Below are 18325 nucleotides of genomic sequence, written 5' to 3' on the forward strand. Positions count from 1 at the left end.
GTCAGTTAATTGATTTATCTATAGATAAAAAAATATTAAAGAAGCTTGAGCAAATTCTTTAAGGGATGGGTGATAACAACTGATATGGATTTATTGATTTTCTCTATATATTTATCCCTTTCTCAGACCACTTTTATTGTGAAAGGAAATGTGCTTGCTTACATGCTTTATTTGCTCTGTTTGGCTGAAATCAAGGAGGTAAATAATTGAAATATTTTAGTACCTGCCACTGTGCAAATATTGCAGCAGAAGCCAAACCTCCCAAGAACGGAGTTTCTTGATTTTTCCAGGAAATGGGAAGTTTGTATTATTCCTGGGACTAATCTTTATATTTTAGCCCTAAAGTTTTTTTCATTTGTATTAATATTCCCATTGTCCTCTTTCCTCTGAGGACTGTTGAAGCAAGTATTTCGTTACTGAAAAATCCTAACCTGAATAGGTCAGGTCATCATTAAAAAGTGTGTGGTTTTGAATTTTATGAGAGATTACTACTGGTCTCTAGCTTTGAGTAAATTAAAAGCACAAATTAAAGGGATTTGTCGGCTATCTAGACACTAAAGAGAAAAAGACTGAATATACATTTTTTGATATTTTGTTTAGATAGAGTGGGAGGGGGAGAGAGAGAGAGAAACATAGACGTGAAAGGGACACATCGAGTGGTTGCCACCCACACGACCCAACCAGGGCCGGGGACAAATTGCAACCGAGGTAACATGCCCTTAGTGGCAACTGAACCTGGGACTCTCCAGACCGCAGGCCAACAATCTAACCACTGAACCAAACTGGCCAGGGCAAGACTGAATATTCTTTTTTTTTTAATCCTCACCCGAGGACTTTTTTCCATTATTTGTTCAGATAGAGTGGGAGGGAAGAGAGGAAGAGAGAGACAGAGAGAAACACTGACGTGAAAGGGACACATCGAGTGGCTGCCACCCACACAACCCAACCAGGGCCGGGGACAAACTGCAACCAAGGTACGCGCCCTTAGCAGGAACCGAACCCGGGTCTCTCTGGACCGCAGGCCGATGCTCTAACCTCTGGGCCAAACCGGCCAGGGCAAGACTGAATATTCTTAAGATAGTTGTTAATTTAGAAGATTAAAACTGGAAATGCAGTAATTTTAAAGTTTCATATTATGAAGCTAATCTATTATGTTTTATTAGGTCCTGGATGTTCAATTCCTGTACCAGCTAACCAGTCATTTTGGACTCAAGAGGAATATTCTAACCCAAAGCTCCCCAGAGCCTCTCACAAAGCTGTGGTCAATGGAAATATAATGTGGATTGTTGGAGGATATATGTTCAACCACTCAGATTACAGCATGGTTCTAGCGTAAGTGGTTTCAAACACTTGTAAGAAGTTTTGCTTTTCATTTTGAAAATTTATAAAGCAGAGATAAGCAAAAGGAAAATAAATCAATAATTTCATTACCTGGTAGAAAATCTCTGTTGATATTTTTGTAGTAGCATTCCAAACTTTTTTGACATATCCTTAGTTTTTGAAATTGGGAGCCACTAAGAATTCATTACAATAAGCAATAACTCATTTTTTTCCAGATACTGTCTCTCATGTTTTGCTTTAGGTGCATATAGTACGTTCTATATAAATAGGAGATTACTTTATCTCTTCATTTAATTAATATAGCTATAGGACAGATGGTTGGAATTTATAATTTATTAGTGGAAATTATGCCATTGTCTAGTGCTTCCCAGAGTTCAAGTTCTATTTGTTTGTCTCATGCCACTCACCTTGAAAGGAGAATATATGCTGTCATAGTGGAATTAGCTATGGAGATTGACTCTTGAGAAATTTGTCAACACTTACTCATGCTGATTTTGTGCCCTGCCAGTGTTTATTAGGCATTTTCTATTAATGAAGGGTGTAAAAAACTAGCATCTGTTCTTTAAGGGATTCTGGAAATATGGCAGTAGTGGCATAGTTCTGAATCCCCCCAAATATAGTCATTAAAACACATAGAACAACTAAGAAACACAAAAACACATGGGTCACATCTATAACAAAACTGGTTAGAGGTACCTACACAGATGGGTAGGGCTAAACCACTGACAGCTCCAAGATCTGTATATCAGCATCTATGCAGGAGTAAGCAAAGGGGAGCAATGACCCACTGACAGGATTCAGTACACCTGGAAGAGACTCGCTTGGAAGCTTAGTCAAACGTCTGAGAACAGCAGCTAGAATTGGAGAGATTTTTGCATATTCTAATAATTGGGTGAATTCAAGGGATCTATAATAGAATCTGAAGGGGCTGAAGCAATTTATGCCTTATTAACTCTCATAATGATCCAGCCAAAGTCTCTTTGTAGGAAAAAGTTCCACACTGAGAAGAAACTGCTGGGGAGAGAATTCAAATTGAACAGGATAAGGGCAATAGAGGCAAAGTTCTAGATAATAGGGAGGGGAACAGAGCTAGGAGATCTCAAGTAAACTGCCATATATTTGAACACTATACTATAGCAGAAGGGTGAGCTAGAGAGCTGAAAAAGTAGAAAAACTATGTAAACAAAGCTTCTCCTGTAGAAATTTAGGAAAAAGTAATTTTACTTAAAATTCATCAACAGAAAAATATCATGGTCAAATCTCATAGAAAGGTATTACAAGAAGAAAGAGAATAAAGAGTAGAATAACACCTTTTCATACCTGAAAGACAGAAGAAAAAGATGCTCACAAAACTGATGAAAAGTATAACAATATTTCAAAACACACTAAAATACAATAGGAAAATGATACAACATGAAAGAATAATATAATCAGAACCAAAAAAAAAAAATTCATAGATGATAGACTCTTGGAAAGAATCATAAAATAATTTCAGAATTGAAGATAAACCTAAAAGAAGCACAGAGTAAGTGAACACAACAGATGCTCCTTTAAAAATAGAATATGGAAAAGGAAATTTTAAAAACTCATAAAGAAGTTTAGGTCACTTTTCCCTGTTCTTTGTGATAAGTATAGTTAAGAATGCTGGACATTATTTATAAAACAAATATGAGAAAACTCTGAAAGGTAAAAAGAAGAAGGCAGTTTGGCTAGGAGCCTCCAGACCCAAGGAATGACATACTAGTAGGTTTCCAGGGTTTTCTTTTTGTCTCCTATATCCAAAACTTAATGTTGGAAAAATTAGCACTCTGGAAATGCCAATAGGTGTATTCTGAAGAAGCCCCAGGAAAAACTTGTTCTGTCTAGCCCAAGGACAAGGAAGGGGCCAGCTTAGTAAGACAGAAAACTTTTAGAAAGTAATTCCTCTACTCTAGCCAAACACCACAGAAGTGTGGCCCCACCCCAGCCCCTGACAGCAAAGTCTGAATGGAGAGTCTAGATTTTCACCTTTGCCAGGATCTAGGTGAGGTGCCCTAACCACCCTGGCAGGGTAGTGTTAGAAAAGGCCAATTAAATAACTGAGACTTTCTTCTTCACTAGGTGAGGCCTCCTACCCCTTGCAATGTCAATGGAGACCTTCTGGGGAGCCTGAATTTTTACCCTCATCTTGCAATCAGGGCAGTAGTAATTTGGCTTTCTCCCTCCTCTGCATTTGAGCAGTGTCAGAGGAGGCCTGCTCTAAGATTCAAATAAGGTCTCGTGTCTCATGTTATGATACCGAAAATGTTCAGATTTCAACTGAAAATCATTTGTTGTGTTAATAGCCAGAAAAAAAAAAAAAATCTAAATTTGAATGAGAAAAGGCAATCAAGAGACACTCCAAGATGACACAGTTATTAGAATTATGCTTTAATCAGTGATTATAGGAAACTTGAAACAAATGAAAAAGAGAAAGTCTCATAAAAGAAACAGAAGATATAAAGAAAAATCAAATGTAAATTTTAGAAGTAAAAAATAACCAAAACAAGAATCTCATTGGATAGGCTCAACAGCATAATGGAGAGGACAGAGGAAAGAATCAGTGAACTTGAAGATAGAACAATAGGGATTCCTCAGTCTGAACAAGAGAGAGAAAATAGAGTACTAAAAAAATGAACAGAATCTCAGAGACCTGTGGACTCTAATAAAGACGTTAACATTTCTGTCAGCAGAGTAGTCCTGGAAGGAGAAGAGAAAGAGGGTGTTTCTGAAAAAGTATTTGAAGAAATAATGGCTGAAAATTGCCCAAATTTGGCAAAAGACATGCATGTATGGATTTAAGAAGCTGGGCAAACTCTAACAACCTGGTTGCATAGGGGTTTACAATTCATTGGTTCTTTCTCATTCTCTCTTTCATTCTCCTGCTCAGCTGTCATTTTTCATTTTTTAAATCTCCACATTTTCTCCTATTTTCATTCTCAGCTGATGCCCTTGCTTCCTGTTTCTATTTTGAAAGATAAAGGATTTGTGTAAACTTCCACCACCACATTTAGCCATTACCTACATCTATGCTCATTTATTCTGTCTTCTGTTTCTGTACATCTGAGCTGTCCAGTAGACAGTTTCTATTTCAGTCATAATGGAAATGTTCAGTATTTACACTGTCATATCACTAGCCACATGTGGTTATTGAGCATGTGAAATGTGGCTAGTGTGACTGAGGAGCTGAATTTAAAATTTTCAATTCTTAGTCCTCATCATACTTGATCTTTCACCAACATTTGATATAGCTGGTCCCTTCCCCCTCTTTTAAATACTTTTCTTCACTTGGCTTCCAGGACACCACAATCTCTTGATTTTTTTCTAATTACTTATTCCTTCTCAGCCTCCTTAGCTGGTCCCTTTTTAACTGACTGACTTCTGAATGATGTGCCCCTGGGCTCAGCCTTTGGTCTTCTTTTGTGAGAGTGTTTATTCACTCTTGTTGTGATCTCATGTGATATCTTGGCCTTTAGGCTATGACTCTCAAATGTATATCTGCAGCCAGGACTTTTCACTAGCACCCATATTTTCACCTCTTTATTTGACATCTCCATCTTTTGGTTGACTAATAGACATCTTTAAAAAAATTTTTTTTTCTCATTGATTTAGAGAGAGAAGAAGGGGGAGAGAGAGAGAAACATTGATAAGAGAGAACATCGACTGGCCACCTCCTGCATACCCCCCACTGGGGATTGGGCCCACAACCTGGGCATGTGCCCTGACTGGGAATCGAACTGGCGACCTCTTGGTGCATGGGTCGATGCCCAGCCACTGAGCCACATTGGCCGGGCAACTAATAGACATCTTAAACTCAGTGTGTCCAGAACTGTTCTTTCCTCCAGCTTGTTCTTTCCCCAGATGTCCCTCAGTTAATGACCACTTCATCCTTCTGTTTGGTTAGGCCAAACATTTTGGAGTCATCCATCACTTCTTCTTTTTTTCACACCCTGTATTGTTATGTGCATTAGTTATCTCTTGCTTCATAAAAATTACCACAAACTTAGCAGCTTAAAACAACATACATTTATCACCTCATAGTTTCTGCTTGTCAAGAGTCTGGGCAGCCCTGGCCAGGTGGCTCTGTTCGTTGGTGCATCATCCCAGACAACAAAAGGTTGCAGGTTTGATTCCTGGTTGGGGCATGTATGGGAGGCAACCAACTGATGTTTCTCTCTCTCTTTCTCCCTTCCTCTCTCTAAATAAAATCAATAAAAAAATCCTAGCCTGGCCGGTGTGGCTCAGTGGATTGAGCGTTGTCCCATGGACTGAGAGGTCCTGGTTGGATTCCCAGTCAGGGCACATGCCCAAGTTGTGGGCTCGATCCCCAGTAGGGGGTGTGCATGAGGCAGCCAATCATGATGTTTCTGTCTCTATATATAAAAAAAAAAAATCAATAAGAAGTATATTAAAACAAAAAAGATATCTTACAAAAAAAAGAGTCTAGGCAGAGCTCAACTGGGTCCTGTGCAGTCAATGTGTCACCTGGCCTGTGTTCTCATCCAGATGCTCAACTGGTAAAAATTCATGTCCAGTTTCACTCAGGTTGTTGACAGAATCCATTTTCTTATGGTTGTAAGACTGATGGCACAGCTTCTTGCTAGCTGTTGACTGGAGAACACCCTTAAAGCTTAGAAGCCAGTCATAATTCCTTATCACTTGAGCTTCCCCAAAATGGCTGCTGACTTTATCAGGCACAAGGAGAGTCTCTAGACTATCTGCTAGCAGAATGGTTATCACAGAATGAAATCTCATTGTCTTTGCCATGTTATGTTGTTTAGAAGTGCACACTTGAGGGGAGGGTATTATACATGGGTGTGAACATCAGGAGGCATGGGTATGAATGATCATGAGGACCACCCTAGTGTCTTTTTGCCACAATCTTGTTTATTCTACTTTTATTTAATTTTTTATTTTTTTGTTAATCCTCACTTGAGGATATTTTCCCATTGATTTTTAGAGAGAATGGAAGGGAGGGAGGAAGAGAAAGAGAAACATCAATGTGATATTTCCATTGGTTGCCTCCCGCACAACCCTGACGGGCCAGGGATCGAACCTGCAACCCAGATACATGCCCTAGACTGGGAATCGAACCCGTAATTCTTTGGTCTTCAGGCCTACGCTCTAACCACTGAGCAAAACTGGCCAGGGCAGTTCTCGTTTCTTTAGAGCTATGTTCATAATTTTTCATTTTATTCGTGCCTATTGTTTTTGCTCATATTCTGCCTTTTCCACTACAAGTTCTCCAAGATTAGAGACCTTGTTTACTCAAGTAAGGGCTTGGCTCATAGAACATACTCAAATAAGTATTTATCAAATGAATAGGAAGGTAAATGAATTACAGTTGACCCTTGGACAATAATGAGGGCGGTGGTCACTGGGTCAAACGGCAATTCAATTTTTAATTTTTTGAGGTAACACCGTAGTGTTTTCCACAGTGGCTGCACCAGTCTGCATTCCCACCAGCAGTGTACTAGAGTCCCCTTTTCTCCACACCCTCGCCAACACTTGTTTGATGATTTGTTGATGGTGGCCATTCTGACAGGTGTGAGCTAATACCTCATAGTTGTTTTATTTTTTAATTATTATTATTTTTAATCCTCATGCGAGGACACCTTTTACTCAGATACAGTGGGAGGGAGAGAGAGAGAGAGAAACATTGACGTGAAAGGGACACATTGAGTGGCTGCCACCCACACAACCCAACCAGGGCCAGGGACAAACTGCAACCGAGGTATATGTCCCTAGCAGGAACCAAACCCGGGTCTCTGTGGACTGCAGGCCAAGGCTCTAACCGCTGAGCCAAATTGGCCAGGGCCTCATAGTTGTTTTAATTTGCATCTCTCTGATGATTAGTGATGTTGAGCATTTCTTCATATGTCTCTTAGCCATTTTATGTCCTGTTTGGAGAGGTATCTAGTTCCTCTGCCCATTTTGTAATTGGGTTCTTTGTCTTCCTTTTGTTGAGCTGTATGAGCACTCTATATATATTGGAAATTAACCCCTTATCTGATATATCATTGGCAATTATGCTGTCCCATACAGTGGGTTGCCTTTCCATTTTGATGATTGTATCTTTTGCTGTGCAGAAGCTTTTGAGTTTGATGTAGTCCCATGTGTACATTTTCTCCTTTGTTTCTGTTGCCTTAGGTGATGTATCAGTGAAAATTCTGTTGCGTATGATGTCTGAAATTGTGTTGCCTACATTTTCTTCTAGGATTTTTATGGATTCATGAGTCACATTTAAGTCTTTTATCCATTTTGAGTTTATTCTTGTGTATGGTGTAAGTTGATGGTCTAGTTTTATTTTTTTGCATGTAGCTGTCCAATTTTCCCAACACCATTTAGTAAAGAGACTGTCTTTACTCCACTATATGCTCTTGCCACCTTTGTCAGATATTAATTGAGCATATTGCCTTGGGTCCATTTCCGAGTTCTCTGTTCTGTTCCACTGGTCTATCTGCCTGTTCTTGTGCCAGTACTAGACTGTTTTGATTACAGTGGCTTTGTCGTATAACCTGAAATCTGATAATGTGATCCCTCCAACTTTGTTCTTCTTTTTCAAGATTGCTGTGGCTATTCGAAGTCTTTTTTGGTTCCATATGAACTTTTGAAGTATTTGTTTCAGGTCTGAGAAGTATGTCGTTGGTATTTTGATGGGGATTGCATTGAATCTATAGATTGCTTTGGGTAATATGGACATTATAATGATGTTAATTCTTCCAATCCATGAACAAGGTATGTGCTTCCACTTTTTTATATCTTCCTCTATTTCTTTGTTCAGTGACCTGTAGTTTTCTGCGAATAGGTCCTTTATTTCTTTGGTTAAGTTTATTTCTAGGTATCTTAATGTTTTTGCCACGATGGTAAATGGGATTTTTTTTTAGTTTTTTTCTCTCTGAGTTCATTATTGGTGTATAAGAATGCCATCGATTTCTTGATGTTAATTTTGTATCCTGCTACTTTGCCTAATTCATTTATTAAGTCTAGTAGATTTTTGATGGAGTCTTTGTGGTTTTCTACGTACAGTATTATATCATCTGTGAATAATGACAGTTTCACTTCCTCCTTTCCTATTTGGATCCCTTTTATTTTTTCTTCCTGTCTGATTGCTGTGACTAAGACTTCCAGTACTATGTTAAATAAGAGTGGTGAAAGTGGGCATTCTTGTCTTGTTCCTGTTCTTAACGGAAATGCTTTTATTTTTGCCCATTGAGTATGATGTTGGCCATAGGTCTTTCATATATGGCCTTTATTATGTCGAGATATGATCCCTCCATTCCCACATTGCTGAGCGTTCTTATCAGATATGGGTGCTGGATTTTGTTGAATGCTTATTCAGTGTCTAATATGATCATGTGATTTTTATCTTTCATTTTGTTTATGTGGTGTATCACATTTATCGATTCGCAAATATTGTACCAGCCTTGCATCCCTGGGATGAATCCCACTTGGTCATGGTGAATAATTTCTTTGATGTATTGCTGGATCTGATTTGCTAGTATTTTGTTCAGGATTTTGGCATCTCTGTTCATCAGGGATGTTGGCCTGTAGTTGCTTTCTTTGTAGTATCTTTTTCTGGTTTTGGAATTAGAATTATGCTGACCTCATAAAATGTGTTTGGAAGTCTTCCTTCTTCTTGAATGTTTTGAAATAGTGTGAGAAGAATGGGTATTAGTTCTTTGAATGTTCAGTAAAATTCCCCCATGAAGCCATCAGGGCCTGGGCTTTTGTTTGCTGGGAGAGTCTTGATTACCTCTTCAATTTCCTTTGTTGTTATTGGTCTGTTCAAGTTTTCTATCTCTTCCCAGTTCAGTTTTGGGAGACTATGTGTTTCTAAAAATTTGTCCATTTTGCTTAGATTGTCGAATTTGTTGCCGTATAATTGTTCATAATATTTGTTAACAATCCTTTGTATTTCTGTGGTGTCAGTTATTATTTCTCCTCTTTCATTTCTGATTTTGTGTATTTGAGTTCTCTCTCTGTTTCTTGGTGAGTCTAGCTAAGGGTCCATGTATCTTGTTTATCTTTTCAAAGAACCAGCTTTTTGTTTCATTGATCCTTTGAATTGATTTTTTGGTCTCGATGTCATTTATTTTTGCTCTGATCTTCACTGTTTCCTTCCTTCTACTTGCCCTGGGGTTTTCTTTTTGTTTGCTTTCTAGTTCTTTAAGTTGTGAGGTTGGATAGTCTATTAGAAATTTTTTTTGTTTCTTGAGGTAGGCTTGTAGTGCTATGAACTTCCCTCTCAGAATTGCTTTCGCTGCATCCCATAGATTTTGTGATGTTGTGTGTTCATTTTCATTGGTTTCCAGGAAGTTTTTTATTTCTTCTTTGATCTCCTCGGTAACCCATTCATTGTTTAATAACATGCTATTTAGCCTCCATGTGTTCCAATGTCTTTGCATGTTCTTGTTGCAATTGATCCTAGTTTCATGCCATTGTGATCTGAGAAGATGCTTGATATGATTTCAGTCTTCTTGAACTTGTAGAGACTTAGTTTTTTCCCTAACATGTGGTCTATCTTTGAGAATGTCCCATGTGCACTTGAGAAGAATGTGAATTCTATAGTTTTGAGGTGTAATTCTCTGTAGATATCTATTAAATCCATTTGGTCTAGTGCTTCATTTAGAGTCTCTGTTTCCTTGTTAATTTTTTGTCTAGAGGATCTATCCAGTGATGTCAGTGGGGTGTAGAAGTCCCCTGCTATGATTGTATTACTGTCGATTTCTCCTTGGAAGTCCTCCAGAAGATTTTTAATATATTTTGTTGCCCCTATATTGGGTGCATATATGTTTATCAAGGTTATATCTTCCTGGCCTTTATTTTGAAATCTATTTTATCAGATATTAGTATTGCTACCCCAGCTTTTTTTTCCTTTCCGTTTGCTTGAAAGATTTTTTTCCATCCCTTCACTTACAATTTATTTGAGTCTTATATTGTGAGATGGGTCTCTTGTAAACAACATATATATGAGTCATGCCCTCTTATTTAATCAGTTACTCTGTGTCTTTTTATGGGAGCATTTAATGCATTTACATTTAAGGTGATTATTGATATGTACTTATTTATTGCCATTTTAATTTAGGGTGGTTATATATTTTTTTTCCTATTTCTTCTACTAATTACAGAAGTCCTTTTAACATTTCTTGCAGTGCTGGTTTGGTGCTAATGTATTCCCTTAGCCACTTTTTGTCTGGGAAGCTCTTTATTTGACCTATTTTGAATGATAGCCTTGCTTGGATTCAGATACTTGTTTTTCATGACCTTGATTACTTTGTGCCATTCCCTTCTGGCCTGTAGTGTTTCTGTTGAGAAGTCAGCTGATAGCCTTATGGGGGTTCCTTTGTAGTTAACCTGTTGCTTATCTCTTGCTGCTTTTAGGATTCTTTCTTTGTCTTTAATTTTTGGCATTTTAATTACTGTGTGTCTTGGTGTGGGCCTGTTTGGGTTCTTCTTACTTGGGGCCCTCTGTGCTTCTTGAACTTGAATGCCTTCTTCCTTCACCAAATTAGGGAAGTTTTCTGTCACTATTTCTTCAAATATATTCTCCAACTCTTGCTCATTTTCTTCTTTGGGGACTCCTATGATGTGAATGTTATTAAATTTCCAATTGTCCCACAGTTCTCTTAAGCTGTCTTCCTGTTTTTTCATTGTTTTTTCCTTTTGGGTTTTTGATTGGTTGATTTTTTTTCTACTCTGTTTTCTGATTTACTGATCCTGTCCTCAGCTTCCTCTACTCTGCTGTTTAGACCTTCCATTGTGTTCTTTATTTCTGATATGTCATTCTTCATTTCTTCTTGGTTGTTTTTAATTTCCAGTTGATTGATTTTCAACATTTCTATGTCTTTACTCATGGTGTTGATGTCTTTACTCATGCTGTTGAGCTTCTTCAAGATCCTGGCTCTGAATTCTACCTCTGATAACTCGCTTAACTGCACCTCATTTATCTCATCTTCGGCAGAGGTCTCTTGTTCTTTCATTTGGCATTTGTTTCTTTGTTTCAGCACTTTGGCTATCTCTGTGGGCTTTGGAGCCTTTCAAATTTTCCCTGTGGGTGTTGGTGTTCTGCTGTTTGTGGCTCCCTCTACTGGGTTTGGATGAGCGTGGGAAGACCCATGTTAAACACCACTGTCACGTTTTACTTTCCTGGGCAGAGTTGCAAGCCCAGGAATGGTTCAGTTATTCTCTCGCTTTTTGCCTGGAGGCTATTATTAGTCGTGGTTACTGAAGAGCCTTGGGTTCTCAGTTGAATGAAAAACTCCCTTGGTATTCAGCATAAGGGGATTTCCCGAGGGTGGGGCAGATGCTGGTTGTTAATGAGCCTCAGTTTGCATTTCAGTGGCCCACCTGTAGGGTTGCATCTCTGAGGGAGGGTCCGCCACCTTTCCCAGAGCCCTGGGAAGGAGTGAGATGGCCACTGTCTTGTGTGGCAACAACTCAGCAAAAGCTCTGAGCATCCTCCAAATACCGAGTGTCCCCACACAGTTCCAGTCCAGTTCGCCCTCCCTCTGCCGGAGCCCAAGGTGAGTGGGTGTGGCTATTCTAGCGCTCTGTCCCAGTTCTGCGCTGTGGAGCCACTTGGGAGTTTAACCCGAGGGCACTGCTCACAGCTAAGACTGCTGCTGTCCTTGGGCTCCCAGCCCCGTCTCGCGCCTCCGCAATCCTACCAGGATCGAGTCAGTGTCCCTGGTTATATGGTCTTCACAAGTTGCTTTTTCCCGACGATTTGTCTTTATTTTAGTTGTAATTCCAGTTTGGTCCTGGGAGATGGTCTGTGTAGCTTCCATTCATTCCGCCGTCGTTTTGGAATCCTCCTGTAACTTAAAAACTAAAGTGAATTCAACCTCTGAATTTTTTATTTACTTAAAAAACAGAATATTCAAACAATACATAAAATCATATGTGGTCTTATTTATGTACTATTCATATGTAATAAATGTCACCATTTTGTTAAATTTGTTTCAGATTATGTATATAATACTTAAGACAAAGGAAGGATTTAGAGAAAAATTAGTGAATACTAATACATTTACCACCCAGGTTAGGAAGTAAAACATTGCTAGCATAGTTAAAGACCCCTCCAAAATCCCAAAGATAATTAAATCCTGATTTTGTGCTGTCATTTGTTCATATACATATTTTTACACTTTATTTTATTTTATTTATTTATTTATTTTTTTTATCCTCACCCGAGGATATTTTTCCATTTTTTGTACAGATAGAGTGAGAGGGAGAGAGAGGAAGGAGAGAGAGAGAGAAACATCGACGTGAAGGGACGCATCGAGTGGCTGCCACCCGCACGACCAACCAGGGCCGGGGACAAACTGCAACCGAAGTACGTGCCCTTAGCGGGAACCGAACCCGGGTCTCTCCAGACCGCAGGCCGATGCTCTAACCGCTGAGCCAAACTGGCCAGGGCTATTTTTACACTTTAAACATACATAAACATATATTAGAATTAATAAAGTTTGTATTTAGTCTTTATAAAAATAGTATTCTGTAATTTGTTTTTTTAGCTTTACATTGTTTTGAGAATTATGTTGATAATATGTTGCTTGAGTATATTTTTTTACTCTGTAACTATTCTATTATATAGATAGATTGTATAATTTATTAATCCATTTTCTGTTGATGGACATTTGTTGCCTATTTGCTATTATGTTGTGATAAAACTTTCTTACATCTTGTTTACATATAGTAATGGTTTGTATAATTTAAAAAACTTAGATTATTCAGAGAAACATAGGAAGTAAATAAACTTTAAAAGTGTAACAATGGCATTTGTTTCCCTTTGTTTTTTTCTATTAAATTATATAAAAATTAAAATTAACACTGTTTATTAAACGTATCTATAGCATAATCCCCTTTATATAAATATACATTGTCACTCTGTTCTTCTATCTATCTATATATGCATAGAAAAATGTCTGGAATGATGTTTTCTTAATGTTAATGATACTCATTTTTAAGTGTTGAAATGTGGGATCAGTTTTAAGATTTTAGCTCTATATTTTTGCATTGGTTACATTCTCTTTTTATTTATTGATTTTAGAGATAGAGGAAGGGGGAGAGAAAGAGAAACATTGATATTTGTTGTTCCACTTACGTATGCATTCATTGGTTGCTTCTTTTTTTTTTTTTTCTTTATTGATTTTAGGGAGTGAGGAAGAGAGAGGGAGGGAGAGATAGAAATATCAATGAGAGAGAACATTGATTGGCTGCCTCCTGCATGTACCCTACCAGTGATTTGGCCCACAACCTAGGCATGTGCCCCTGACCAGGGATCGAATCCTCAACCTTGGCATATTGGGACAATGCTATAACCAACTTAGCTACCCAGGCAGGGTCATTGGTTCCATTCTTTATAATCAATGTTATGATTTTTAATAAAAACAATAGAGAGGTATTTTTCTTAAAGACAAACTAAATGTGAATATTCTGAGATATGGATGTGATTAAGCTACAAAGGAAGAGTATAGATAATTTTCTTTTTGGCATTTTTTTGGTATAAAATGTATTCATAGTATAATTGAAATGCTGTAATGATATTCTGGCTTTCTTAAAAATACAAATTTTAAAAAATCAATTAGGTAAAAAGGAGAGTTAGGAATTTTCTTTTATTTAATTATCATTCCCCTTTACGTACCTATATTTAATTTCACATGATTAAATAGAAGACAAGTTACGGTAATAAAAATTTAAGTTCCTTGAGTATAATGCAACCTGCAAATTGTTTAGACTTTGTGTAGAAGAGGTTTTCAGGAAGCATTAGAAACTTCCAGTTTTTTTTTTTCTTTCTTGTCCCAGGGCTGTTCAGCCCAGCTCCTCTTCCTGAGTTATCATATGCATAGTAGGCCCAGATGTTAGGTTTATTTGCCCAAGTGCCTTCCCATATGCATGTCAGATGTAATGAGCATCTCCAAATTGGATTGATCACAAATAAAAAAGTATGAGATACTCTGTTTTGTCATTTGGGTGAAAATATGATCTGTTTGTTTTGTAGGTATGACCTTGCTTCTAGGGAGTGGCTTGCACTGAATCGTTCTGTGAACAATGTGGTTGTTAGATATGGCCATTCTTTAGCATTATACAAGGTAAAATGTCTCCACTCTTTACTGAGCTAGAAACTCAACTCTTCCATAGTGACTTTATCATATTATGTGGTTAAAAAGCTATTTAATATTGTTGTTTTCCCCCCTAATCTCTTTGATTGTGGTAAAATATACATCACATAAAATTTACCATCTTAGTCATTTAATTAATTTTAAAAAGTTTTCTTTATTGATTTTATAGAGGAAGGGACAGGGAGAGAGAGATACAGTCATCGATGAGAGAGAACATCGATTGACTGCCTTCTGCATGCCCCCCGCTGGGGATTTGGCCCACAACCTGGGCATGTGCCCTGATCGGGAATCAAACCAGTGACCTCTTGATGCATGGGTCAACGCTCAACCACTGAGCCACATTGGCCAGGCTTTCTTAGCCATTTTAATGTGTAAATTTCAGTATTATTAAATACATTCATAATGTTGTACAACCATCACCACCATCCATCTCTGTAACTCTTCGTCTTATAAAACTGTAACTCGATGCCCATTAAGCACTAAATCCTTATTTCTTCCTCCCCCAGCCCCTGATAAGCACCATTCTACTTTCTGTCTCTATGATTTTGACTTCAGTGCTGGTTTTATTTATTTATTTATTTTTTTAATCGTCACTGAGGATATATATATATATTTTTTATCCTCACCCGAGGACATTTTTCCATTTTTTACTCAGATAGAGCAGGAAGGAGAGAGAGGAAGAGAGAGAAACATCGATGTGAAAGGGACACATCGAGTGGTTGCCACCCACACGACCCAACCAGGGCCGGGGACAAACTGCAGCCAAGGTACGTGCCCTTAGCGGGAACCGAACCTGGGTCTCTGTGGACTGCAGGCTGACGCTCTAACCGCTGAGCCAAACCGGCCAGGGCAGGATATTTTTTTCTATTGTTTTTTAGATAGAATGGATAGGAGGAAGGGAGAGAGCGAGAGAGAAAAACATTGATGTGAGAGAGAGAGACATCGATTGGTTGCTTCCTGCACAACCCACCCATGGCCGGGGATCAAGCCCAAAACTCAGGCATGTGCCCTTGACTGGGAATTGAACCTGTGACCCTTCAATCCACTGGCAGATACTCTAAGCACTGAGCCAAACTAGCCAGGGTCAGTGTTGGGTTTTATTTTTTATTTTTGCTTTTTTTATTCTTCACCTGAGGATATTTTTCTGCCTATTATCAGATAGAGTGGGAAAGAAGGAGAGAGAGATATAGAGAGAAACATCCACATGATATAGCCACAGTGACCGGCTGCCTCCCACACGACCCAACCAGGGCCTGGGATGAACACAATCAAGGTACATGCCCTTGGCTGGAATTGAACCTGCAACTCATTGGTCCCCAGGCCAATGCTCTAACCACTGAGCCAAACTGGCCAGGGCCCAGTGTTGGTTTTTAATTGGGGGAAAACTTTCTGTTTGGTGGGCTATATAATTAGCTAATGTATAAGTGGAAGTTAAAGTTGAAACAAATTTAACAAGAAATTTTAATGTATTCATATTGAACTAGGATAATATGATTGTGCTACTGAATGGTTAAAAATTAATATAGTGTAGATTAGTGCTTATGTTCATTAGCGAGGTTAGCTGAGAATAGCTACATTGCAATATAATTGAATAATCATTTTCATTTCCTTGTCTTTGTGGTTTATGGCAGGATTAGGGAACTTTTCAACTTTATTTTTCCAAGTCATTTTATTATCATAAAAGATCTTGCATGAGGAAGTACAAGAAAAGATTGTTAGAGATATAGAATACTATGTCTTTTATTTTCTTTCTTTTGCCATCTTTTCCCTAGTAATTTACTGAAAAGTACATTTGAGTAACACTTTTTAAGCTAAGACTAATACTGAGGTTTTGAACTTCTTCTTTTCTGTTCCCAGATTTAATCCTTTCGATGTTTTTAGAATTACGTTCTTCACATTTTTTCTCTAGGATAAAATTTACATGTATGGAGGAAAAATTGATTCAACTGGGAATGTGACCAATGAGTTGAGAGTGTTTCATATTCATAATGAATCATGGGTATTGTTGACTCCGAAAGCAAAGGAGCAGTATGCAGTCGTTGGGCACTCAGCACACACTGTCACCTTGAAAACTGGCCGAGTAGTCATGCTGGTCATCTTTGGTCACTGCCCTCTTTATGGTTATATAAGCAATGTACAGGAATATGACTTGGGTAGGTATATTTTTTCCAGTGAATTTTTTTGAATGTCATATTTAAAACCTTTACCTTTATTATTATGGGTATTTAACAAGATTCAACCTAACTTTGACTCAGTATTTTATCTTGAAATGCAGTTAGTATCGATGTGTTACTAGTGAAATTCAAATTGTTGATGCTGCTTATGTAGTATATATTTGTTACTGTCAATTTGTCACGGAGCACTAAATGCATTAGGTGCTGGAAATAATAAATAATGATTCAAAACAACATATTCTGAAGAAAAAACGTATTTAGTTAGCTCTTTAAAGATTGGTTTGAGGGTATGTGATTTCCCATTATTATGAAATATTTCCTTTGGTTAAATTTTATTTTATCCAGTGTTATGGAGTAGGAGTACCACCTCTAATTTGTATTTTGAAAAAGTAGACCCATAAAATACATCTCTGTATTGATCAGTAAAGGTCATGGGGAATTAAGTGTTCAGTTGAGGAGAATCTGAATCTTTTAAATTTAATGTAATTCTTTTCCTATATGGCATATTAAACATCAGACCATTTAACAAATGTAAGTTTGACTTTATTTGTTTTAGGTGGCCTTTAAAAATAAAATGATAAAATCTCTTCTCTTGTCCTAAGCTATTTGGTAAGTTTAAGTATTAGAGAGGAGGATCCTGCAGTATTTGCCTTTAACTGTTTTTCATTTTCAGAAAAGAACATGTGGAGTATACTACATACCCAGGGTGCCCTTGTCCAAGGGGGCTATGGCCATAGCAGTGTCTATGACCACAGGACGAGGGCAATCTATGTTCATGGAGGCTACAAGGCTTTCAGCGCCAATAAATACCGGCTCGCGGATGATCTCTACAGATATGATGTGGACACCCAGATGTGGTGGGTAGTTTTTCTTTGAGCTTTCATTTTAAGGTGTGAATTCTGGCAGTTTCTGGGGAAATGTGCTATATTTTTGTCTTTAGGCCTAGCAGATAATTCTCTTCAGGGTGACAAAAGAAATTGGGAAATAAGCGGAAGGTAATAAAGTAGCTAGTATTTATTTTGTTATATTATTCTGTAATTTTGTGGTAGATTGATTAAAAAATGCTCAGTAGTTTTTTGAATGGTTTTCAATTTTCATACACTCAGTACCACTGTGAAATTTTAGCTCTTCAGAGTCCTAAGGAATAAATTATTCTGAGTTTTTGCACACTGTTGTAATTAAGTAGAATATATCCATTTTACCTTTTCTTGATGACTAAGGTGTCATCATTGGTGTCAGTTATTGGCATCATTCCATGAAATCATCACATAGAGATAGTCTCAGTATCTAAAAGATTAGAGCTGTCCTCACTATTAACTATATATTGGTCTATGTAAAGTATGCTAATTTTTTGTTTATTTGTTTTGTTTTTTGTTAATCCTCACCCGAGGATATTTCTCCATTGATTTTTAGATAGAGTGGAAGGGGAGAGGTAGAGTGAGAGAGAAACATTGATTGGTTGTCTCCTGCACAACCCTGACCAAGGCCAGGGATCTAACTTGCAACCCAGATACATGCTCTTGACCAGCAATTGAACCCAAGACTCTTCAGTCTGAGGGCCAATGCTCTCACCATTGAGCCAAGATGGCCAGGGCAAAAGTACAATAATTTTAATAAATATAAAGCAAATTTGAGTTATGAAATAATGTAATTATAAAGCAATAG

General features: G+C 37.8%; 1 protein-coding gene across 2 annotated transcripts in view; it reads left to right on the forward strand.

Moving 5' to 3' along the window:
• Positions 1 to 18325, forward strand: part of ATRN (attractin) — a 185008-nt gene that overhangs the window by 63182 nt on the left and 103501 nt on the right. For both annotated transcript variants that reach the window (XM_036244251.1, XM_036244252.1), the window contains exons 6-9: positions 1164 to 1332; positions 14366 to 14456; positions 16396 to 16639; positions 17334 to 17517. In XM_036244251.1, coding sequence (XP_036100144.1) covers positions 1164 to 1332; positions 14366 to 14456; positions 16396 to 16639; positions 17334 to 17517 — 688 coding nt within the window. The remainder of the gene's footprint in view (positions 1 to 1163; positions 1333 to 14365; positions 14457 to 16395; positions 16640 to 17333; positions 17518 to 18325) is intronic.

This window comes from Molossus molossus, unplaced genomic scaffold, assembly GCF_014108415.1.
Source record: "Molossus molossus isolate mMolMol1 unplaced genomic scaffold, mMolMol1.p scaffold_m16_p_6, whole genome shotgun sequence".
Classification (NCBI taxonomy): Eukaryota; Metazoa; Chordata; class Mammalia; order Chiroptera; family Molossidae; genus Molossus; species Molossus molossus.